This window comes from Boleophthalmus pectinirostris, unplaced genomic scaffold (genome assembly GCF_026225935.1).
Source record: "Boleophthalmus pectinirostris isolate CB_2022bp ecotype Guang Dong unplaced genomic scaffold, ASM2622593v1 HiC_scaffold_3, whole genome shotgun sequence".
NCBI classification, from domain to species: domain Eukaryota; kingdom Metazoa; phylum Chordata; class Actinopteri; order Gobiiformes; family Gobiidae; genus Boleophthalmus; species Boleophthalmus pectinirostris.
In genome coordinates, this window is record NW_026571299.1 from 10,991,715 (window position 1) to 11,013,065 (window position 21,351).

A 21,351-nucleotide genomic window follows, 5' to 3' on the forward strand; every position below is an offset into this window, starting at 1 on the left:
CCTGGTCTGAGGTGCAGTCGCAGGATGTACGCTGATTATGTTGTGGTAGTGCTCTGAAGGGGGAGCGATCTGCGTCCAGACACGTCGTTTCTTTGTCCGCAAGCCTTCCCTTTCCACACAGCTTTGAGCATATTTGTTTACGTTTTACAGAAATTATACTTAAAACCACATGGCTAATTTGCATAAACTGGAGCACTCAAAAGCTCGCTATTGTGCGCTGATGCGGTTCAGTTTCTGTCGGACTAAAGGACACGACTCAGTGGAATATGAGTGCTCTTTCTGTGACAGAGGGGTGTTCTGCTGATGGTGAGTCTGTTCTGTGTTTCTATCGTGTTGGAGATGGTTCATGTTACAACTTTTCAGAGATTATCTGTCTGATATGTCTTCAGGTCGTACACATAGACCGTTTATATGAATGGACATATATTCTAGCTAGGGATGTCCGGATCACATTTTTTGCCCCCGAGTTCGAGTCCTTTGATTTTGAGTATCTGCCGATACCAAGTCCCGATCCGATACTTCTAGAAAACATTATAAAATGAACTAAGAGCACAGAATAAGATCCAGATGTTGATTTCAATGTGTAGTATTTGGGCTGAACTTGTGAAAAATCAAATGTCCAAAGCTTTAATTTATTAACTTTTCTAACCATGCACCATCATTGTTGAAAAAATCTACTTTTCACTGTCTGGTCTTGGGATGTGCAACTTTGTAAACTTAATAAACTGGACAAAACAGGAACCAGACCATAACCAGATCAGACCCTGAGACTAGACTCTGCACAATCTAGAGTTTGTATATTTGATATTATATGGAAGCACATGCATTATATTTGAAACATTTAGGCTCGTCTGTGATAGTCAAATAATACAAAATCTTACCAAATAAAAATGAGATGATAGAAGCCCCACAGCCTCTCTCTCACGCACCGCCATCACATCCACAAACACAGAGCGGAGCCCGCAACATCGGTCCCACCGCTCAATAGACACTTCATGCCGCTGGACCCATCATTGCCAAAAGCCCAGCTCTGCTGCGCAACATGCATATAACAGTGCGTTGTGCGACAGCGCCATTGACCGCGCAGGTGTGAACATGGGCCACAGAACCCCAGGTAACAGCACCCGAGCACGACACGGCCCAAAAGTCCCAGCGTAAGTGCGTCTCTAGTACAACAAGAACAGTCACGCGAACTGGACGTCCCTGAGCAAGTCCCGCACCTCAGAAAAATGTCTGAATCTGGATCGAGACCGCAGTCACCGCCGATTTCTGATCACGTAATCGGATCGGGACAACCCTAATTCTAGCCTAGCGTTTTGGCGGTGAATTACTTCGTGGCGCATAGACCTACATCAGCGTATCAGTGTTTTCAGGTGTCCACACAGTGCCGGATCAGATCTGTACACAGATGAATTTGTTTGTGTTGGCGGCACCAGATTGTTCCGTCTCTGGAGCCGTTTTCAGTCGGATTAGTGTTGACAAACACTGTAACCACAACGAAAACGACTCGAATGCGTACTAGTGTGGACAGGACCTAAGTTATGCTCACTTATACCTACAGTAGTTCCCTTTAATCCAAAAATATGAGTTAAAATTACTCAAAAAGAAAAACATGTTACAGCAACTTGACATAATTAAGTTTGTAGGACTGTTTCTAAACTTTGAGTATACTACTTCATTTATTTAATTATGTTGAACATTCAGGTTTACGTGCATTGTTGATACTGAAAACACGACGTATATTCTGAATTTCACATGTTTCTTCAGACTGTAAAAATCAGTTACATACATCATCTTTAAGTAAACACTGTGACGGTTTATCTCACTCTTTTTCCGAACATTGAGGCATTTCCAAAATGCGAAACACATTTAGGACCAATTTTCTTTGAGTCCGCGCTACAATATTTTACAGAGCGGCCCTTTAACCTGCCCTAAACACACTGCAAACGTGTTCCAGATGAAGAAGAAGATTACACTGCTCCCTCACACTGAGCTAATCACGACTCTCACCAGCTGATCTCTGAGACGACACTTCACACTGTACCAAACCACTCGCTCCTGTCGGCTCCTGTCGCTCCTGTCCTCCTGTCTGCTCCTGTCGGAATGTGGGAGGGAGGGAGGGAGAAAGAAAGGGAGGTAGAGAGCGAGAAAGCAAGAGAAAGAGGGGGAGGACCGAAGGGTGAGGGTGAGAGGGAGAAGGAGAGAGAGGGATGGAGAAAGAGAGGGAGGAGAAGTGAGAGGGAGGGAAGGAAGGAGAGAGAAAGAGAGAGAGGGAGGTAGAGAGTGAGAAAGCAAGAGAGAGAGGGGGAGGGACAAAAGGTGAGGGTGAGAGGGAGCAGGAGAAAGAGAGAGGGATGGAGAAAGAGAGAGGAGGAGTGAGAGGGAGGGAGGGAGGGAGGGAGGGAAGAGAGTGAGAGGGAGAAAGAGAGAGGGAGGGAAGGTGAGAGAAAGAGAGACAGCGAGGGAGGTAGAGAGCGAGAAAGCAAGAGAGAGGGGGGAGAGACGAAGGGTGAGAGGGAGAAGACTACAGAGAGAGAGGGATGGAGAAAGAGAGGGAAGAGAGTGAGAGGGAGAAAGAGAGTGGGAGAAAGAGTAGAGAGTTAGAGGGAGAAAGAGAGAGGGAGGGAGAGAAGAGAGGGAGGTAGAGAGAGGGAGGTAGAGAGCGAGAAAGCAAGAGAGAGAGGGGGAGGGACAAAAGGTGAGGGTGAGAGGGAGCAGGAGAATGAGAGAGAGGGATGGAGAAAGAGAGAGGAGGAGTGAGAGGGAGGGAAGAGAGTGAGAGGGAGAAAGAGAGAGGGAGGGAGGGAAGGTGAGAGAAAGAGAGAGGGAGGGAGGTAGAGAGCGAGAAAGCAAGAGAGAGGGGGGAGAGACGAAGGGTGAGAGGGAGAAGACTAAAGAGAGAGAGGGATGGAGAAAGAGAGGGAAGAGAGTGAGAGAGAGGGAGGGAGGGAAGGTGAGAGATAGAGAGAGGGAGGGAGGGAGAGAGCGAGAAAGCAAGAAAGAGGGGGGAGAGACGAAGGCTGAGAGGGAGAAGACTAAAGAGAGAGAGGGATTGAGAAAGAGAGGGAAGAGAGTGAGAGGGAGAAAGAGAGAGGGAGGGAGGGAAGGTGAGAGAAAGAGAGAGGGAGGTAGAGAGAGAAAGCAAGAGAGAGAGGGGGAGGGATGAAGGCTGAGGGTGAGAGGGAGAAGGAGAAAGAGAGAAAGAGGGATTTAGAAAGAGAGGGAGGAGGAGTGAGAGGGAAGGAGGGAGGGAAGAGAGTGAGGGAGAAAGAAAGAGGCAGGTAGAGAGCGAGAGGGCAAGAGAGAGAGGGGGAGGGACGAAGGCTAAGGGTGAGACGGAGAACGAGAGAGAGGGATGAAGAAAGAGAGGGAGGAGGAGTGAGAGGAGAGGGAGGGAAGGAGAGAGAAAGAGAGAGGGAGGGAGGGATGAGAGTGAGAGGGAGAAAGATGGGGCAGAAATGAAGGCTGAGGGTGAAAGAGAGAAGGAGAAAGAGAGAGAGGGATGAAGAAAGAGAGGGAGGAGGAGTGAGAGGGAGGGCGGAAGGGAAGGAGTGAGAAAGAGAGAGGGAGAAAGAGAAGAGAGTTAGAGGGAGAAAGAGAGAGGGAGAGACAGAAAGAGAGAGAGAGGGGAGAAAGAGAGAGGGAGGGAGAGAAGAGAGGGAGAAAGAGAGGGAGGTATAGAGCAAAAGGACAAGAGAGAGAGAGAGAGAGGACGGGGGAGAAAGAGAAAGACAGGGAGGAAAGGGGAGAGAGTGAAAGGGAGACGGAGAGAGAATGAGGGAGAAAAGAAAGAATTAGAGAGAGAGGGGGCAAGAGAGAGAGAGTGAGAGTGCACGAGAAAGAGAGAGGGCAAGGGAGAGAAAGAGAGCGGGGGAGGGAGAAAGTGAGAGGGGACAAGACAGAGCAGATAGAAAGAGAGAGAGGAAGGGGGAGAAAGAGAAAGAGGGGGAGGGAAGGGGAGAGAGTGAAAGGGAGATGGAGAGAGAATGAGGGAGAAAGAGAAAGAGGTAGAGAGTGAGGGGGCAAGAGAGAGAGAGTAAGAGCACAAGAGAAAGAGAGGGAGGAAGGAGGAGAGAATGAGAGGGAGAAAGAGAGGGAGGGAGAGAGAGAGAGAGGGGGGAGAGAGTGTGAGAGAAAGAGAGAGAGGAAGGGGAGAAAGAGAAAGAGTGAGAGGGCAAGAGAAAGAGAGCAGAGAGAAAGAGAGAGAGAGGGAGGGAGAAGGTGGAAGAGGAAGGGAGGGGGAGAGAGAAAAAGAGAGTGAGAGGAAGAGAGGGAGGTATAAAGCAAAAGTACAAGAGAGAGAGAGGATGGGGGAGAAAGAGAAAGAGGACAGGAGAGGGAGGGTGAGAGGGAAAAAGAGAGAGTAGAGAGAAAGAAATTGAGCAAAGAGGAGAAAGCGAACGAAGGAGGGAGGGAGAGAGAGAGAGAGGAAGAGACAGAGATGAAGAGAGAGAGATGAAAAGGGAGAGAGGGGGGTGTATTATTTTCTTTCATGAGTAAAATGATAAAAAGGCGACCGTACTGACTCAAAGTACATTTGACAGGGTTTTTTCTTTTTCTCTTTCTCAATTCATTCACATCGGTTAAATTGAAGTTTGTGGGAAATAAATAAATAAATAAATACACGGACGATTTACCCACTGGGACGAGGCGTTGAGTCCGTTTAAAAACATTAGTTTAACAGAATAAAGGTGTTGTCATTTATGTTTATTGGTGCGTTTAGTCGAATGGAAACACTTTGCACTTTAGGCAAGTTTTGGTCCTTGTTAACGTGATGGTTACTAGGCAACGGTGAACGAATTACCCCCGTGTCGTAATCCTGCGTTCATGTGGTCACGTGTGGAGAGAGAGACAGAGGAGAGAGAGAGAGAGAGAGAAAGAGGGACTGCAAGGAGAGACAGAGACAATGAGAGGGAGAGAAAGAGAGACAGAGACGGGTGAGAGAGAAAGAGAGAGAGAAGAGGGAGATGAGAGAGCGACAGAGAGGAAAAGAGGAGAGAGAAGGAGAGAGAAGAGAGAGAGAGAGAGTGAGAGAGAGCGACAGAGCAAGGAAGAGAGAGGTTGAGAGAAAAAGAAGGGAGAGAGAAAAAGAGGAGAGAGATAAAAAGAGAAGGACGGCAATGGAGAGACAGAGAAAAAGAGAGGGAGAGAGAGGAAGAGAGAGAAAAAGAGAGAGAGAGAGACACAGGGAGGGAGAGAAAAAGAGCGGGAGAGAGAGCGACAAAGAGATAAAGAGAGGGAGAGAGAGAGACAGAGAGAGGGTGAGAGATAAAGAGAGGGAGAGAGAGCAACAAAGAAAAAGAGAGGGAGAGAGAAAAAAGAGAGAGATGGCAATGGAGAGACAGAGAAAAAGAGAGGGAGAGCAATGGAGAGAGAAAGAGACAAAGAGGGAGAGAGAGAAAAAGAAAGGGAGAGAGAGCGACAGAGGGAGGGAGAGAAAAAGAGAGAAACGAGAGAAAAAGAGAGGGAGAGAGACAAAGAGGGAGGGAGAGAAAAAGAAAGAGAGGGAGAGAGAGGGAGAGAAAAAGAGAGGGACGGCAATGGAGAGAGACAGAAAAAGAGAGGGAGAGAGAGACACAGGGAGGGAGAGAAAAAGAGCGGGAGAGAGAGCGACAAAGAGATAAAGAGAGGGAGAGAGAGAGACAGAGAGAGGGAGAGAGAAAAAGAGAGGGAGAGATAAAGAGAGGGAGAGAGAGCGACAAAGAAAAAAGAGGGGAGAGAGAAAAAAGAGAGAATGGAATGGAAGAGACAGAGAAAAAGAAGAGGAGAGCATGGAGAAAGAAAGAGACAAGAGGAGAGAGAGAGAGAGAGAGGGGAAAGGGAGAGAAAAAGAGAGAACAAAGAAAAGAGAGGGAGAGAGAGGGAGAGAGACAAAGAGGGAGGAGAGAAAAGAGGGCTGCAAGGAGAGACAGAGACAAAGAGAGGGAGAGAAAGAGAGACAGAGACGGGGTGAGAGAGAGAGAGAGAGAGAAAGAGGGAGAGCGAGAGAGCATGACAGAGAGGAAAAAAGAGGGAGGGAGAGAAAAAGAAAGAGAGGGAGAGAGCGCGACAGAGAGAGGGAGAGAAAAAGAGAGGGAGAGAGAAAAAAGAGGAGAGAGATAAAAAGAGAGGAACGGCAATGGAGAGACAGAGAAAAAGAGAGGGAAAGAGAGAAAAAGAGAGGGAGAGAGAGTGACACAGGGAGGGAGAGAAAAGAGCGAGAGAGAGAGCGACAAAGAGATAAAGAGAGGGAGAGAGAGACAGAGAGAGGGTGAGAGAAAAAGAGAGGAGAGAGAGCGAAGAGGGAGGAGAGAAAAGAGAGAAACGGAAAAAGAGAGCGAGGAGGGAGAAGCGACAGAGAGAAAAAGAGGGAGAGAGAGAAAAAAGGGACTGCAGGAGAGACAGAGACAAAAAGAGAAAGAGAGACAGAGACGGGGTGAGGAGAGAGAGAGAGGAGAAAAAGAGAGAGAGAAATAGAAAGAGAAAATTGACGAAAGAGAAGGAGAGAACAGAGAGACGAGAAGGAGAGGAGAGCAAGAGCAGTAGAAAAAGAGAGGGAAAGAGAGGAGAAGGAGAGGAGTAATAGAAAGACAGAGAGAAAAAAAAGAGAGGAAAGAGAAGAGAATAAAGAGGAGAGAGAGAAAAAGAGGGACGCAATAGAGGACAGGAAGAAAAGAGAGGGAGAATGGAGAGAGAGGAGCAGAGAGAGAGGGAGAGAAAAAGAGAGAGAGAGAAACAGAGGGAGAGAGATAAAAAGAGAGGCACCAGAGAGACAGAAAAAAAGAGAGGGAGAGAGAGCGACAGCGGGAAGGAGGGAGAGAAAAAGAGAGGGACGGCAACGGAGAGGCAGAGAAAAAGAGAGAAACAGGGAGAGCAAGAGAGCACGACAGAGATAAAAAGGAGAGGGAGGGAGAGAGAGGGAATGAAAAAGAGAGGGAGAGGAGAAAAAGAGAGGGAGAGTGAGCGACAGAGAGAGAAAGAGAGGGAGAGAGAAAAAGAGGATAGAGAAAAAAAGGGGGAGAGAGTAAAAGAGAGAGGAGAGAGAGCAGGAGATGTGGCGTTCACGTGGTCCTCGGGAACTCGGGAAAATGAGAATGATGGAAAGAGAGAGGGAGAGAGAAAAGAGAGAGAGAGAAAAGAAAAAGAGAGAGAGAAAGAGAGACACAAGTTCAAAAAACACCTGAGGAACTGAGGTCAAACCCTTGTGCCCGATGTCCTCACCTGACGTCTCCTGGTCTGTGCAGATAAACAAAAACAGCCTCTTTAATCTCACACATTTTGTCTCTTTGCCTTTTCGAGTCGAGAGTTTAAGTGTCACTTTACACAAGAAAAAAACCCCAAAGACTCAAAAAGTTTAATGAATCACTGACGGAGACTTAACCAACTCAAGTAAACAAATCAAGAAGAGAAGAGAGAGAATGAGAAAGAGAAGGAGAGAGAAAGAGAGCGAAAAAGAGAAACAGTGAGGGAAAGAGAGGAAGAGGGAAAAGGAGAGAGAAAGAGAGAGGGAGAAAGAGAAAAGGCGAGAATGAAAGCGAGGAGAGATAAACAAAGAGCAAGCGAGAGCGAAAAAGAGAACGCGAGAGAGGGAAAGAGAAAGAAAGAGAAAGAGAGAGACAGAATGTGAGAAAGAGAGTGAGGAAAAGAGAGGGAGAGAGAAACAAAGAGAGAGAAGGAAATGGAGAGAGAGACCTGTAGAAGTGTGCAGATGAACCAAAATCATCTCGTTTATGTCCCACATTTGACTCTTAGTTCGACTGAGTTTATTGTCACTTTTTCACTTGATCAGATTTTCTGATTTGCACAAAAAAAAAAAAAGAGGGAAACGAGAGGAAGAGCGAAAAAGAGAAAGAGAGAGGGAGAGAGAAGAGAAGACCAAAAATCAGAAAGAAATGAGAGAGAGAAAGAGCAAGCAAGAGAGAATGAGAGAGAAAAACGGGAGGGAAAGAGAGAGGAATGGAGAAAGAGAGAGGGAGAAAGAAAGAGAGAAGAGAAAGAGCAAGCAAGAAAGTTTTCTACAAAGATGAGAGAGAAGAGAGAGAGTGAAAGCACAGGAGAGAGAAAAAGCCAGAGGGAAAGAGAGAGGATGAGAAAGAGAGAGAGTGGTGACACGCAAAGAAAGGAGAGAAATGTAGAGAGAAAAAAAGAAAGAGAGAGAAAGAAAGAAGAAGAAGAGCAAGAAAGTAGAAAGAAAAAGAGAGAAACAGAAAGATGAGAGAGAGAGAGAGGAGAGAGAAAAAAGAGGAGAGAGAAGTGAGAAAGATGAGAAAGAGAGAGAAACGAGAAGAAAAGAGCGAAAAAGAGATGAGGAGAGGAATCAGAAAGAAAGAAAGAGAGAGAGAAGCGAGATGAAAGAGAGAAAAAACCGGGAGGGAAAGAGAGAAGGAAGAAGAAACAGAAAGAAGAGAGAGAGAAAGAGCAAGAATAGAAAGAAAAAGATGAATGAGAAAGAGAGAAGATGGAGGATCGAGAGAGAGAAAGAGAAGAAAGAAGAAAAGGAAGAAAGTGAAAGAAAAGATGAGTGAGAGAGAGAGAGAGAGAGAGAGAAAGCAACAGGGAGTAAGAAAAGACCAAGAGAAAGAGAGAGGAATGGAGAAAGAGAGAGAGTGGGTGACAGAGAGAGACAACGCAAGAAAGAGAGAGAAATGTAGAGAGAAAAAAGAAAGAGAGAGGGAGAAAGAAAGAAGAGAACAGAAAGAGCAAGCAAGAAAGTAGAAAGAAAAAGATGAACGAGAGAAAGATGGAGGGATCAAGAGAGAGAGAGAGAGAGAAATCAATAGGGAGAGAGAAAAAGAGAAAGAAAGAGGGCGAGAAAAAGAGAGAAGGAGAAAGTGGGAAGAAAGAGAGAGAGGAAGAGAGAAAAGGAGAGAGGGGTAGAGGAAAAGAGAGGGACAGAGAAACAAAGAGAGAGTGAGAAAAGGTGAAAAAGAGAGAAAAGGAGAGAGAGGAAAAGGGAAAAGGAGAGAGGGAAAGAGAAATAAAAAGAGAGAGAAAGGAGAGTTTATGTCCCACATTTGTCTCTTTGTTTGATTTAAAGTTTCAGTGAGACTTTTTCTCTTGATCAGATTTTCAGATTTGCATAAGAAAAAAAAACAAAGATTCAGACAGTTTAATGAATCACTGATTGGAGACTTAACCAACTCAAGTAAACAATAAAGACGAGTCTGAGATGGTTAAAGGAAAAAAAGCGAATCATACTGCGTAACGAGGTTTACTAATATACGGATAGAGAGAGAAAGCAAGAGCAAAAAGAGAAAGGAGAGAAAGAAAGAGGGAGAGAACAGGAGGGAAACAGAGAGAGAAAACGAGAAAGATAAAGAAAATGAGAGAGAAAGAGCGAAAAAGAGAAAGTGGGAAAGAGAGGAAGAGGGGAAAGAGAGAAAGTGAGAGAGGGTGAGAGAAACAGAGAGAAAGAAAGAAAGAAAGAGAGACAAAATGTAAGAAAGAGAGCGCGAGGAAGAGAAACAAAGAGCAAAAGAAAAGATTTTCTCTCTCAAAGAGACAAAGAGACATTAGTCTCTTTGCCTGTTCGATTTTGAGTTTAAGTGTGAATTTTTCACATGATCAGATTTTCAAATTTGCACAAAAAAACAAAAAAAAAAAAAAACAAAGATTCAGACAGTTTAATGAATCACTGATGGAGACTTAACCAACTCAAGTAAACAAATAAAGACGAGTCTGAGATGGTTAAAGGAAAAAAACGAATCATACTGGTGAACGATTTTACTAATGAACGGATAGAGAGAGAGAAGGAGAGAAGAGGAGCAAAAAAGAGAAAGAGAGAGAAAGAAAGAGGGAGAGAGAACATGAGGGAAACAGAGAGAGGAAACGAGAAAGAGAAAGAAAATGAGAGAGAAAGAGCGAAAAAGAGAAAGTGGGAAAGAGAGGAAGAGGGGAAAAGAGAGAGAAGTGAAAAGGGTGAGAGAAACAGAGAGAAAGAAAGAAAGAAAGAGAGACAAAATGTGTGAAAGAGAGACAAAATGTAAGAAAGAGAGCACGAGGAAGAGAAACAAAAAGCAAAAGAGAGAGATTTTCTTCGATTTTGAGTTTAAGTGTGAATTTTTCACATGATCAGATCTTAAGATTTGCACAAAAAACAAAACAAAAAACAAAGACTCAAAGAGTTTAATGAATCACTGATGGAGACTTAACCAACTCAAGTAAACAAATAAAGACGAGTTTGAGATGGTTAAAGGAAAAAAACAGTGAAGTCTTTTACTAATGAGCGGATAGAGAGAGAGAGTTTTATTATCAATGACTTTATAATCCAGACTTTTCCAGATAAAAACATGATCGGAAACAAGTCAGAACCTCCACATCTCGTCTGTCCACTTCAACAAAATGAAATCAGGAAAAACTAGAAAAAAAAAAAAAAAAAAAAAAAAACAGTAGTAATATTGTGTTTTAGTTTAAGTGAAATGTTGTTACTGTGTTTTAGTGTCGTCGATATGAGAAGAGAGAGAAAACAAAAGAGAGAAGGAGAGAGAAAAAGAAAGAGGAAGAGAGAGTGACAGAGAAAAAGAGAGACAGAGAGAAAAGGTGAAAGACAGAAAGGGAGAGAGAAAAAGAAAGAGAGTAAAGGAGAGAGAGAGAGAAAAGGGGAGAGAAAGAGGAAGAGAGAGGAAGAGAGAGTGGGAAAGTAAGTGATAAAAAGAGAAAATGGGGGAGTTAGAAAAAGAGAGAGGGAGAGAACAAAAGAAAGAGAAAATGAGAAAGAGAGAAAAAGAAGGAGATAGGGAAAGAGAAAAACAGGGAGTGAGAGAGAGAGTGAAAAGGTGAAAGAGAGAGAAAGGGAGAGAGACAAAGAAAGTAAGAGAGGAAGAGAGAGAAAGAAAGAACATGAGAGAAAGAGAGAGAGAAAGAAAGAGAGTACAGGACAGAGAGATGGAGAGAGAAAAGGAGAGAGAGAGAAGGAGAGAGGAGAGAGAGAAAGAGAAAAAGTATGAAAGAGCCAGAGAGAGAAAATGTGGAAAAGAGAGAAAAGGAGAAAAGAAGAGAAGAAGAGAGAAAAAGAGAGAGAAAGAGAGAGAGAGAGAAAGAGGAAAAGGTGAAAGAGAGAGAAAAAAGAGAGAAAGAGAGAAAATGAGAGAATGGGAGAGAGAAAAAGAAAAGGAAAAGAGAGAGGGAGAGAGAAAGAGAGGAAAAAAGAGAGGGAGGGAGAGAAAAGAGAAAGAGAGAGAAAGAGAAAATGGAAGAGACAAAAAGAAAGAGAGAGAGAAAGAGAGGGAAAGAGCAAAGGTGAGAGAGAACGAGGGGGAGAAAGGGTGAAAGGAAAGGGAGAGAGAAAAAGAAAGAGGGGAAGAGAGAGAAAAAGAAAGAGAGAGAGAGTAAAGGAGAGAGAAAGAATGAAAAGGAGAGAGAGAGAGAAAGAAAGAGAGGGAGAGAAAAAAGAAAGAAAGAGAGAGAAAGACAAAAAAGAGAGGGAGAGAAAAAGAAAGTAAGAGAGAAAGAGAGAAAAATAGAAAGAGAGAAAGAGACAGGGAGAGAGAAAAAGAAAGAAAAAGAGGAAGAGAGAGAAAGAGAGAAAAGGTGAAAGAGAAAAGAGTAAAAGAGAGTAAAGAAGAGAGAGCGAAGGGGAGAGAAAAAGAGAATTCTACCTAAAAATGTTTATTATACTTTATTTTTACACCAAAATACTTCTCACTGTGATTTTATTTTTTATTTTAATATCATTTTTTTCACACTCCAACAATGAGCAGAGTTTTGGCGGTAAAAAGACAAAAACTAAAACGAGCGAGAGAAGAAGAAGAAGAGACAAATGGGGCGTGACAGGAGGTCAAACCGCGGCGCCCGAATCCTGCGTTTGACCTTTGACCCCCGATGTTCCGCACGTTATTACACGAGTCGCCGTCCGTCCCATCGCCTGATATCTACATCTACTCTACTACTTCAAAACACAACACAAGAGACACAAGAGACAGAGAGACAAGAAGAAGAGGAGAGAGAGGAGAGAGAGGAGAGAGAGAGAGAGAGGAGAGAGCGGTAAGAGAGGAGAGAGAGGAGAAGACGATGGTCAGAGAGAGCGAGAGAGAGAGAGAGAAGGGGAGAGAGAAAAGAGAGAAAGAGAGAGAAAGAGCGAAGAGAGGGAGAGAGAGGAGAAGATGATGGTCAGAGAGAGAGAGAGAGAGAAAGAGAGAGAGAGAAAAGAGTGGGGAAGAGAGGGAGAGAGAGGAGAAGATGACGGTCAGAGAGAGAGAGAGAGAGGAGAGAAGGGAGAGAGAGAGAAAAGAGTGGGGAAGAGAGGGAGAGAGAGGAGAAGACGATGGTCAGAGAGAGAGAGAGAGAGGAGAGAGAGAGAGAGAGAAGGGGAGAGAAAAAGAGAGAGAAAAGAGTGAAGAGAGGGAGAGAGAGGAGAAGACGATGGTCAGAGAGAGAGGGAGAGAGAGAGAGAGAGAGAGAGAGAAGGGATAGAGAAAGAAAGCGAGGAAGAGAGAGGAGAAAGAGGAGAAGAGAGAGAGAGCAGAGAGAGAGAGGGAGAGAGAGAGAAGAGGGGAGAGAGAGGAGAGAGATGACGGTCAGAGAGAGAGGGAGAGAGAGAGAGAAGAGCGGGGAAGAGAGAGGAGAGAGAGAGGAGAAGATGGCAGTCAGAGAGAGAGGAGAGAGAGAAAGAAGAGAAAGACGAGAGGGAAGAGAGGGAGAGAGGAGAAGACGGCAGTCAGAGAGAGAGGGAGAGAGAGAGCAAAGAAGAGAGAGAGAAAAGAGTGGGGAAGAGAGGGAGAGAGAGGAGAAGACGACGGTCAGAGAGAGCAGAGGGAGAGAGAGAGAGAGAGAGGAGAGAAAAAGAGAGAGAAAGAGAGAGAAAAGAGTGAAGAGAGGAGAAGATAGACAGTCAGAGAGAGAGAGAGAGAGAGAGAGAAGAGAGAGGGAAGAGAGGGAGAGAGAGGAGAGAGGAGAGTCAGAGAGAGAGAGGGAGAGAGAGAAAGAGAGAGAAAAGAGTGGGGAAAGAGAGGGAGAGAGAGGAGAAGATGATGGTCAGAGAGAGAGAGAGAGAGAGAGAGAGAGAGAGAGAAGAGAGAGAGAGAGAGAAGAGAGAGAGAGAAGAGAGGGAGAGAGAGAAAAGAGAGAGAGATGAGTCAGAGAGAGAAGAGAGAGGAAGAAGAGGAGAAGAGAGAGAAAAGAGGGAGGAGAGAGAGAGAGGAGAGAGAGAGAGAGAGAGAGAGAGATGATCAGAGAGAGAGAGGAGAGAGAGAGAGAGAGAGAGAGAAGGGAGAGAGAGAAAGAGCGAGGAAGAGAGGGAGAGAGGAGAAGATGATGGTCAGAGAAGACAGGAGAGAGAGAGAGAGAGAAAAGAGTGAAGAGAGAGGAGAGAGAGGAGAAGATGAGTCAGAGAGAGAGAGAGAGAGAGAGAGAGAGCGAGAAGGGGGAGAGAGTAAAGAGAGAGAGAGAGAGAAAAGAGGGAGAGATAGAGGGAGGGAGAAAGAAAGGGAGAGAGAGGGACGGAGAGAGAGGGGGGAGAGAAAAAGAGAGGGAGACAGAAAGAGCGAGAGGTGAGAGAGAGCATAAAAGAGAGGGACAGAGAAAGGGAGAGAGAAAAAAGAAAGAGGGAGAAAAAGAGAGAGGGCGAGAAAGAGAAGGAGGCCAAAATAGAGAGGGAGAGAGAGAAAAAGGGAGAGGGAGAGAAAAATAGAGAGCGAGAAAGAGAGAAAAAGAGACAGAGAAGAGAGAGAGACAGAGGGAGGGAAGGAAAAGCGAAGAGAGGGAGTGAAAGAGAGAGAGCGAATGAGAAAGAAATGGGAGAAGAGAGATAGAGAGAGACAAAACGAGAGGGAGAAAGAGAAAAAGAGGGAGAGAGAAAGAGAGAGCAAAAAAGAAATAGAGAGAAAAGAGATAGAAGGAAAGAGATAAACTAAAATGTGCATAGTGTCTTTAAAGAAGAGAAAGAGACAGTGGGAGAGAGAAAAAGAGAGCAAGAGAAAGAGGGAGAAAGAGAGAGAGACAAAGAAAAGAGAGAGAAGAAGAGAGAGAGAAAGAGCATCTTAATATTTAAGGTTTTACTAAAAATCTTGTCTGTTTTCTTTTCTTTTCTTTCTTGTTTTTAATTTGTTGAAGCGTTTTTTCTTTTACTAAAGCGTTTTTCCGTCTTTGTTTTGACTAACCTGATCCCAAGATGAGTTAAAATCAATATTTATTCGTCAAGATATTCCCGATTTTTCCATAATATATTTAAAAATTTGACACTAAACGTCTCTAATTTAGATATTTTCAACCAATTCCCGTTTCCTTCTCTTTTCCCCAAAATAATCCCAAAATTGCCAATATTTCAAACAACCTCTGAATCGGTTTGTGGAACCATCAGCAATTTCCGGGCTATTCCCTAACACATCAAACATTCCCGAATATTCCAGACGTTTCCTTGTATTTCAAGCGCTACAATTTCACCTGTCACCGGCGGTTAACTCGAAACCTCCGGCCTCACCTGCAAATCCCCGTAATCTTTACCTAACGCCTCCGACAGCAACAGGAGCCGTCGTTTAATTTCGCCGGATCTCGATTATTTGGAGTGGGAATTCCGGGCCGGGGTCAGCGCGGACCTGCGGAGAACGCGGCTATAAAAAGTCATTAGAGATAAACGCGGTCGGGAGCGGGATTTTGTCGGAGCGGAGCGAGCTTAACTGGGACTGACACCGCGATTTAGGCTTTAATGTGAGACATGTGAGCGGGGAAAGAGCGACGGAGTGACGAAGAAGCGGAGACGGGACGGATTGTAGTTGGGAATTTTGTAGTTTTTTGGTGTTTTTTTTGTGGATATTGATTTTGTTTTTGGATAAAGGTGCACGTTTTACGCTGTTTCCTAATGGTTTCTCGTCAAAAATAAACCGGAGTTGTGTTTTGTTTCGATTTTTTTCCATTTTTTTTAATCCCGTCGGCTTTTCTCAGACTGAAAATGTGATACGGGAAGAGCTCCACTGTGTTTTTAAACTCCATACAGCTTCATTAGAACCGTTTGGATGATTTTAGCTGTGGGCAAGAGAAAAAAGAAGGAGAAAAGAGAGGAAGAGAGAGAGACAGATAAACAAGAGAAAGAGACAGAGAGAGAAAGAGAGCAAAAGAAACAAGGGGAAAGAGAGAGAGAGAGAGAGAGAGTTACGGGGAGAGCAAAAAGGAAAGAGAGAAAAAAGAGAAAAGAGAGAGGGAATAAGAGAGAGACAAAGAGGGAGAAAAGAGAAGAAGAGAGAAAAGGGGAGAGAGAGAAGAGAGAGAGAGTGAGAGCACAAAGAGAGGGAGTGAGAGAAAAATGAGAGCGGGAGAAAAAGAGGAAGAGGGAGATAGAGAGAGACAGAGAAAAAGAGAGAGAGACAGAGAGTAAGAAAGCAAAAGAAACAGGGAGAAAGAGAGAGAGAAAAAAGAGAGAGAGAGAAAGACAGACAGAGAAAAAGAGAAAGAGGGAGAGACAGAGGAAAAAGAGCAAAAGAAACAGGGAGTAAGAGAGAGAGAAAGAGAACAGAGACAGGGAGAAAGAGAGAGAGAGAAAGAGTGAGGGGGAGAGCAAAAAAGAAAGAGAGAGGGAGAGACAAAAGAGGGAGGCAAAGAGGGAGAAAAGAGAGAGAAAAACAGGAAGAGAGAAAATGAGGGAGAGAGAGAGAGAGCGAAGAGAAAGAGAGAGAGACAAAAGACAGAGGCAAAGTGGGAGAAAAGACAGAAAAAAGAGAAAAAGAGAGAGAGAGGAGTGAGAGTATAGAGAGAGGGAGAGAAAGAGAGAGAGGGAGTGAGAGAAAAATGAGAGCAGGAGAAAAAGAGGAAGAGGGAGATAGAGAGAGACAGAGAAAAAGAGAGAGAGATAGAGAGTAAGAAAGTAAAAGAAACAGGGAGAAGAGAGAGAGAAAAAAAAGAGAGAGAAAGACAGACAGAGAAAAGAGAAAGAGAGGGAGAGACAGAGGAAAAAAGAGCAAAAGAACAGAGAAAGAGAGAGAGAGAAAGAGAGAGAGGAGAGCAAAAAAGAAAGAGAGAGGGAGAGACAAAAGAGGGAGGCAAAGAGGGAGAAAAGAGAGAGAAAAACAGGAAGAGAGAAAATGAGGGAGAGAGAGAGCGAAGAGAAAGAGAAAGAGAGAAAGAGAGAGACAAAAGACAGAGGCAAAGTGGGAGAAAAGAGAGAGAAAAAAGAGAGAAAGAGAGAGAGAGAGAGAGAGAGAGAGAGGGAGTGAGAGAAAAATGAGAGAGGAAGTAAAAAAGGAAGAGGGAGAAGGAGAGAGAGAGACAAAGAAAAAGAGAGAGAGGGAGAGAAAAAGAGAGAGAGACAGAGAGAGAAAGAAAGCTAAAGAAACAGGGGGAAAGAGAGAGAGATAAAAAGAGAGAAATAGAGAGAGAAAGAAACAGGGGGAAGGGGGGGCAGAGATAAAAAGAGAGAGAGAAAAAAGAGAGAGAGAGACAAAGAGGGTGACAAAAAGAGAGACACGGAAAAGAGAGAGAGGTGAGAGAGAAAAGAGGGAGAGAAAGAGAGAGAGAGAGAGATCTGCTAAAATAGCATCTTTATATTTAAGGTTTCACTAAAAATTTTGCCTATTTCCTTTTCTTGTTTTTTTCTTTCTTGTTTTTAATTGGGTGAAGTTTCTATTTGACTTCCTGGTTGGACACGAGCAGCAGATGTGACAATTTTATAACTGCACAATATTATTTAAAATATTCGATCTTTAATTTTCTACTAATGTAACTTTCCGTCTCCGAATTAACCTGATCACACAGGTTTAACCAACGCTGAACGCACGTCTTTAAAAACGTCACTTGGCTTCAGTAGATTCATGTGGATGATTTCAGCCCCACGATCTCTGAACAAAATGTAAACAAACTTGAAAACGATCACTTCATGACATCACAAAGTGGAACAGAGCCTTTTGAGCTCGGGAGAAGGTGACAGACTAATAAACCAGGATTACTCGAACATGTGAGAATGAAACAAAACACAACTCCTCGTTTGTTTTTGAGGAGGTAACAACATTCTAACATAGGACATAACATAGGACTTTTAATATTTTTCAATCATTTACACAGTTAAAAAAAAAAAAAGGAAAAGGAATAAACTGAAGCACTGTTGTTTACACTATTAAATAAATTCTAGTAAAGTAGTAAAAGAGCTTTACATAAACACAAGTTCACAAACAAAACACAAATAGTTAATATAGTAGATTATGTGTACTGACTATAGACCAGAGGTGGTAGAGTGGCCATAAATTGTACTCAAGTAAGAGTAATGTTACTTCAGAATAATATTTCTGAAGAAGAAATGTGAAGTAGGGCTCCAAGAAATTACTTAAGGAATAAAAAAAAAAAAAAAGCATGTGGAAAAAAACTAGTTAAGTAATTTAAAGAGTAACTATCAGAATATAACATCTGATTTAGAATTTGAAGTTAAAGGTTGTATAGAGGATTTTTTTAAGGGAAGAGAAATACAGCGAGAGTCCTTGTGTGTTCAGAATCACCGTTGAAGTTTCCTGTCTAGAGGTAATTTATCGACCCCTCGTCTGCTTCAGTCGCACCATCGGTGGAAGGAGTCTCCAAGAATCACCTCAATTTGTCTTCGCTCCTTTTTCCCTTCCCTTTTCTTTCAGCGACCTCAAAAACTGACTTTCTTTTGCGGCGAACTGGTCGTGGATTCTCGTCCGCCGTCTCAACAAACTCTGTGCGAAAAGCGAGGAAGCGACAGTTTAAAAAAGCCTCTAAGAACCGCTGCATAAACCACATAATCCCCAAGCGCCGGCGAGTCACTTACACTAGGGAATTTGATTGACAACCTAACAGCCAATAGAAAATGAGGGAGTCTCGTTTTCTATTGGCTGATGTTTATCTGGCCTCAACACGTCTACAGTTGATGGATTTTCATTCTTTTTTTTTTTTTTTGATCATCATAATTGCAAAGCTGCTGCATCTCTGTAATGGTATTTTAAACTTTCATTGACAATTTGAAACAAACAAACAAACAAAAAAAATCCTCCATACAACCTTTAAATAAAGCACAAAAGACAGACACAAAAATGAAAAACAAAAAAAGGAGAAGTGCAATAAAATACAAATGTTCATAAAATGTCATACTGTCAACAAAAAGCTTTTGTCATTTGTAAACTTATGGTACTCACAGTCTGAAAAGTAACCAAAACCTTTACTCAAGTCAAAGTACTGTTACTTCAATAAAAAATAGTTCTAAAGTAGGAGTAAAAGTATTCTGCTAGAAAAGTACAATTTCTTTCAAAGGTTACCCAAGTAAACCCCCCTCATTGGCACATTTGTACTTGAGATATTCTTTTAAAGTCATTTTCCACTTCATTTTACTTCATTTCATGAGTCACAAAGAACTGAATGCACATTTTTTTAAAAACGTCATCTCAAATGTGCCGCATGTTTATCTTAAAGTCTTGGTTGAGGTTCAAGTAAAGCACAAAACATGAAGGATCATAAACTTAAAGGACCAATATCAGACTAATTTTGTGTTTTTCTCATCACAAACAAACCTGGAGTTGTGTTTTGTTTCATTCACACATGTTTAACACACAAACCCTGAATATTTAGGCTGAATTCTTCTCTCACTTGTGTTGTCAGGAAGTGCTCCACTGTGTTTTTAAACTCCACACACCTTCATTAGCCCTAGAATTGTCAATCTCTGCTGAACAAACGGTACAGACTAATAATAAAAACTTACTCAAACATGTGTGAATGAAACAAAACGCAACTCCTGGTACGTTTTTGATGAGATAACAGCATTATAACATGACTTAAACCTCACAAGAGTCAATTCTGTGTAATATAGGACCTTTAAGAAGTACAGAATTTCTTAAGATACTGAAACAAAGTCACGCAAATTAACGTAAAAGCAACAACACAGCACAGCTTCTGTCACACAACATGCAGTTTCATAATATAATCTGACAGAATTTCAAGCAACCACACTGCAAAAGGCAACATCTAGGTTAAGTTAAAGTTAAAATGACTTAAATTAAGAACAATTTGACTTTGAGTAGATTCGGTTTGACAAGTAAAATGATCTACCAATGGAGTACGTGTGTTTTAGTAGAGTTTGTTTCTTATTTTGAGTGTAAAGAGTTGTTGTTTGTCTTATCTTAAAGGTGCACCGTCCTGCCTGTTACTTTACCTCCAGTATTTCAAAGTGTGGCGTTAAACTTTTCAATCTCCATAGAAACCACCAGCACAATTTACCGGCAAGATCTATGAAAAGGCGATCCCACTCACAGTCAGAATGGATGTTCTTAAAGGTATTTTTGAGCAATAAAAACACCCATAATCGAATAAATGCATCTTTTATAAGTTTAATACCATACTGTGGAACATTGCGGGCAAAGCAATAGCATCTCCATGGTTGCGGAAAAGTTACACAGTGCACCTTTAAGTGTATCAAGCTCTATTTTCATTTCATATTTAAACGACAAAACAACATTGGTAGATCATTTTAATCAAATCAAGATCTGAGTTTGAGTAATCTTAAAGGTGTGCTGTGTAACTTGTTTCGTGGAGGGTCCATCATCTGCTTGTCTCCATGGAGATGTGCTTAGAATGTTCCACAGTATCACAATAAATGTATGAATCTCCAAAGAGCCAGATTACAGGTTAGATTTAAGGAGAGATGACCCTACTTAGAGTAAGAATTAATATATTTTTTTTTTAATATATATATACATATACACTACTGGTCAAAAGTTTTAGAACACCGTTCATTTTTCCATTTATTTATTGCAGTTCAAGTCGTGGAAGTCCAGTGAAGAGCTTGAAATGGTACAAAGGTAAGAATTGAACAGCCAGAGGTTAAAATAAAAGATAAAAGATACAAAACACAAGTCCAAGCTCTGCCCAAAACAACCTCAAGAAAAAAGAACAGGATGATAAAACTTGAAAACATGAAGTGTCCAGCACAGACTTTAGACCTAAACCCCATTGAGCAGGTTTTCGATTGAACTGGACAGAAAAGTGAAAGCCAAGAAACCTACAAGTGCCACATATTTATTAGAACTTCTGCAACAGACTTGGGAAGAACTTTCTGAAGAATATTTGATTTCTATTGTAAAAAGAACGAGCCATGAGTGTGTTCAGCTGTTACATCGGCCAAAAGTGGACACTATCATGAATCAAAAAGTTTAGAATACGTTTTGGTCAGCAGTAAACAGTAAAAAACTGGAAAAAGTGTGGTGTTCTAAAACTTTTGACCGGTAATATCTACATTTTTCGAGCACTTAAACACCTGTAGCTGAATAAATGCAAGATAGATTTGTTTAATACGATTCTCTGAACAATTTAAACCGAAGCATTAACATCTCAAACAGGTTGCAAACCCCTCCAGAAAAGTTACACAGTGCACCTTTAACTTACACTGCAAAAACGAAAATCTAGCCAAGTGAAGATGAATTGAATTAAGAAAGTTTTAAGAAGAAACTTTGTAAAATGATCTGCCAATGGAACGAGACTTTTTGACACTTAAATATGAATCTACTCAAGTTGAATGAAATAAAGTCATATGTTCTTCGTTTGAGTCATTCTTTTAACGTACCTAGACATTACTTTTTGCAGAGTACATGCAGTTTTTGGAGTCCATGCGTGTATATATAATCGTAGTACTGACCAGTTTGCTTCTGCAGGGCTCCCACTCCCATCCGCATCACCTCACACATAACAGACACCACCATGGACAAAGCTCTCCAATGCATCTGGGCTACTGGAGCACGCGCCCGTTCACCGCCAGACTGGGGACATGGGGGGCGCCAGGTTGGACGTATATATCTCCCCCTCCAAAAAAATCGCCAAAAAAAAAAAAAGAAAAAAAAAAGAGTTTAAAAAGCTTCGAACAGTCTTGAAATATTGAATACTTGTGGAAATGATGTTGAGATTTCTGAATTCCGAATTTTGGATAAAAGATGAAGAAGAAGAAGCTGCGTTGTAGTCCAGAGAGAGCTCGCTTGCGTCGCGCGGACTGGCAGCAAGCAGGATACGCTCACCATCTAACTACCTCTGTCAAATTTGCAATAAAAGAGCCCCCACTTATCCCATAGCCATCTTTAACCCTTTAGGCGTCTTTAAGTAGTTCCACATTTCCGAGCTCATGTCTCCTCCCTCCTCCTCCTCCTCCTCTCCTTCTCCTTCTCCTTCTCCTTCTCTCTCTGCTCTGCTACCTCCACCGCTTTTATTATCCTTGTTTATTTTTTGGGCAAAGATCTCGCTATTTGCTCCTCATAAATAGGGGGTAGTTTGAGACTTTCTTTTTGAATCTCGTTTGAAGACGTGACCACCCCGGAGAAACAGAGAGAAAAGGCGGTTTACGACGTGATTGGGGTTTGACATGTCTGAGTAATCCATTTGTTGTGCTTGTTTGCTTTGAGGAGGCAGGTATGAGGCTGGGGGGCCGTGGGGGTCTCAGATGAGGAGATAAAGGGAGAGTTA

At 42.6% G+C, this 21,351-nt stretch overlaps 1 protein-coding gene across 1 annotated transcript in view; it reads right to left on the reverse strand.

Annotated features, from left to right (window-relative positions):
* Positions 1-20,894, reverse strand: part of rspo4 (R-spondin 4) — a 160,010-nt gene extending 139,116 nt beyond the window's left edge. Inside the window, exon 1 of the mRNA XM_020928201.2 lies at positions 20,537-20,894. Within this exon, the coding sequence (XP_020783860.1) occupies positions 20,537-20,621 (85 nt within the window). The 5' untranslated portion in view covers positions 20,622-20,894. The remainder of the gene's footprint in view (positions 1-20,536) is intronic.
* Between the last annotated feature and the right edge of the window lie 457 nt (positions 20,895-21,351).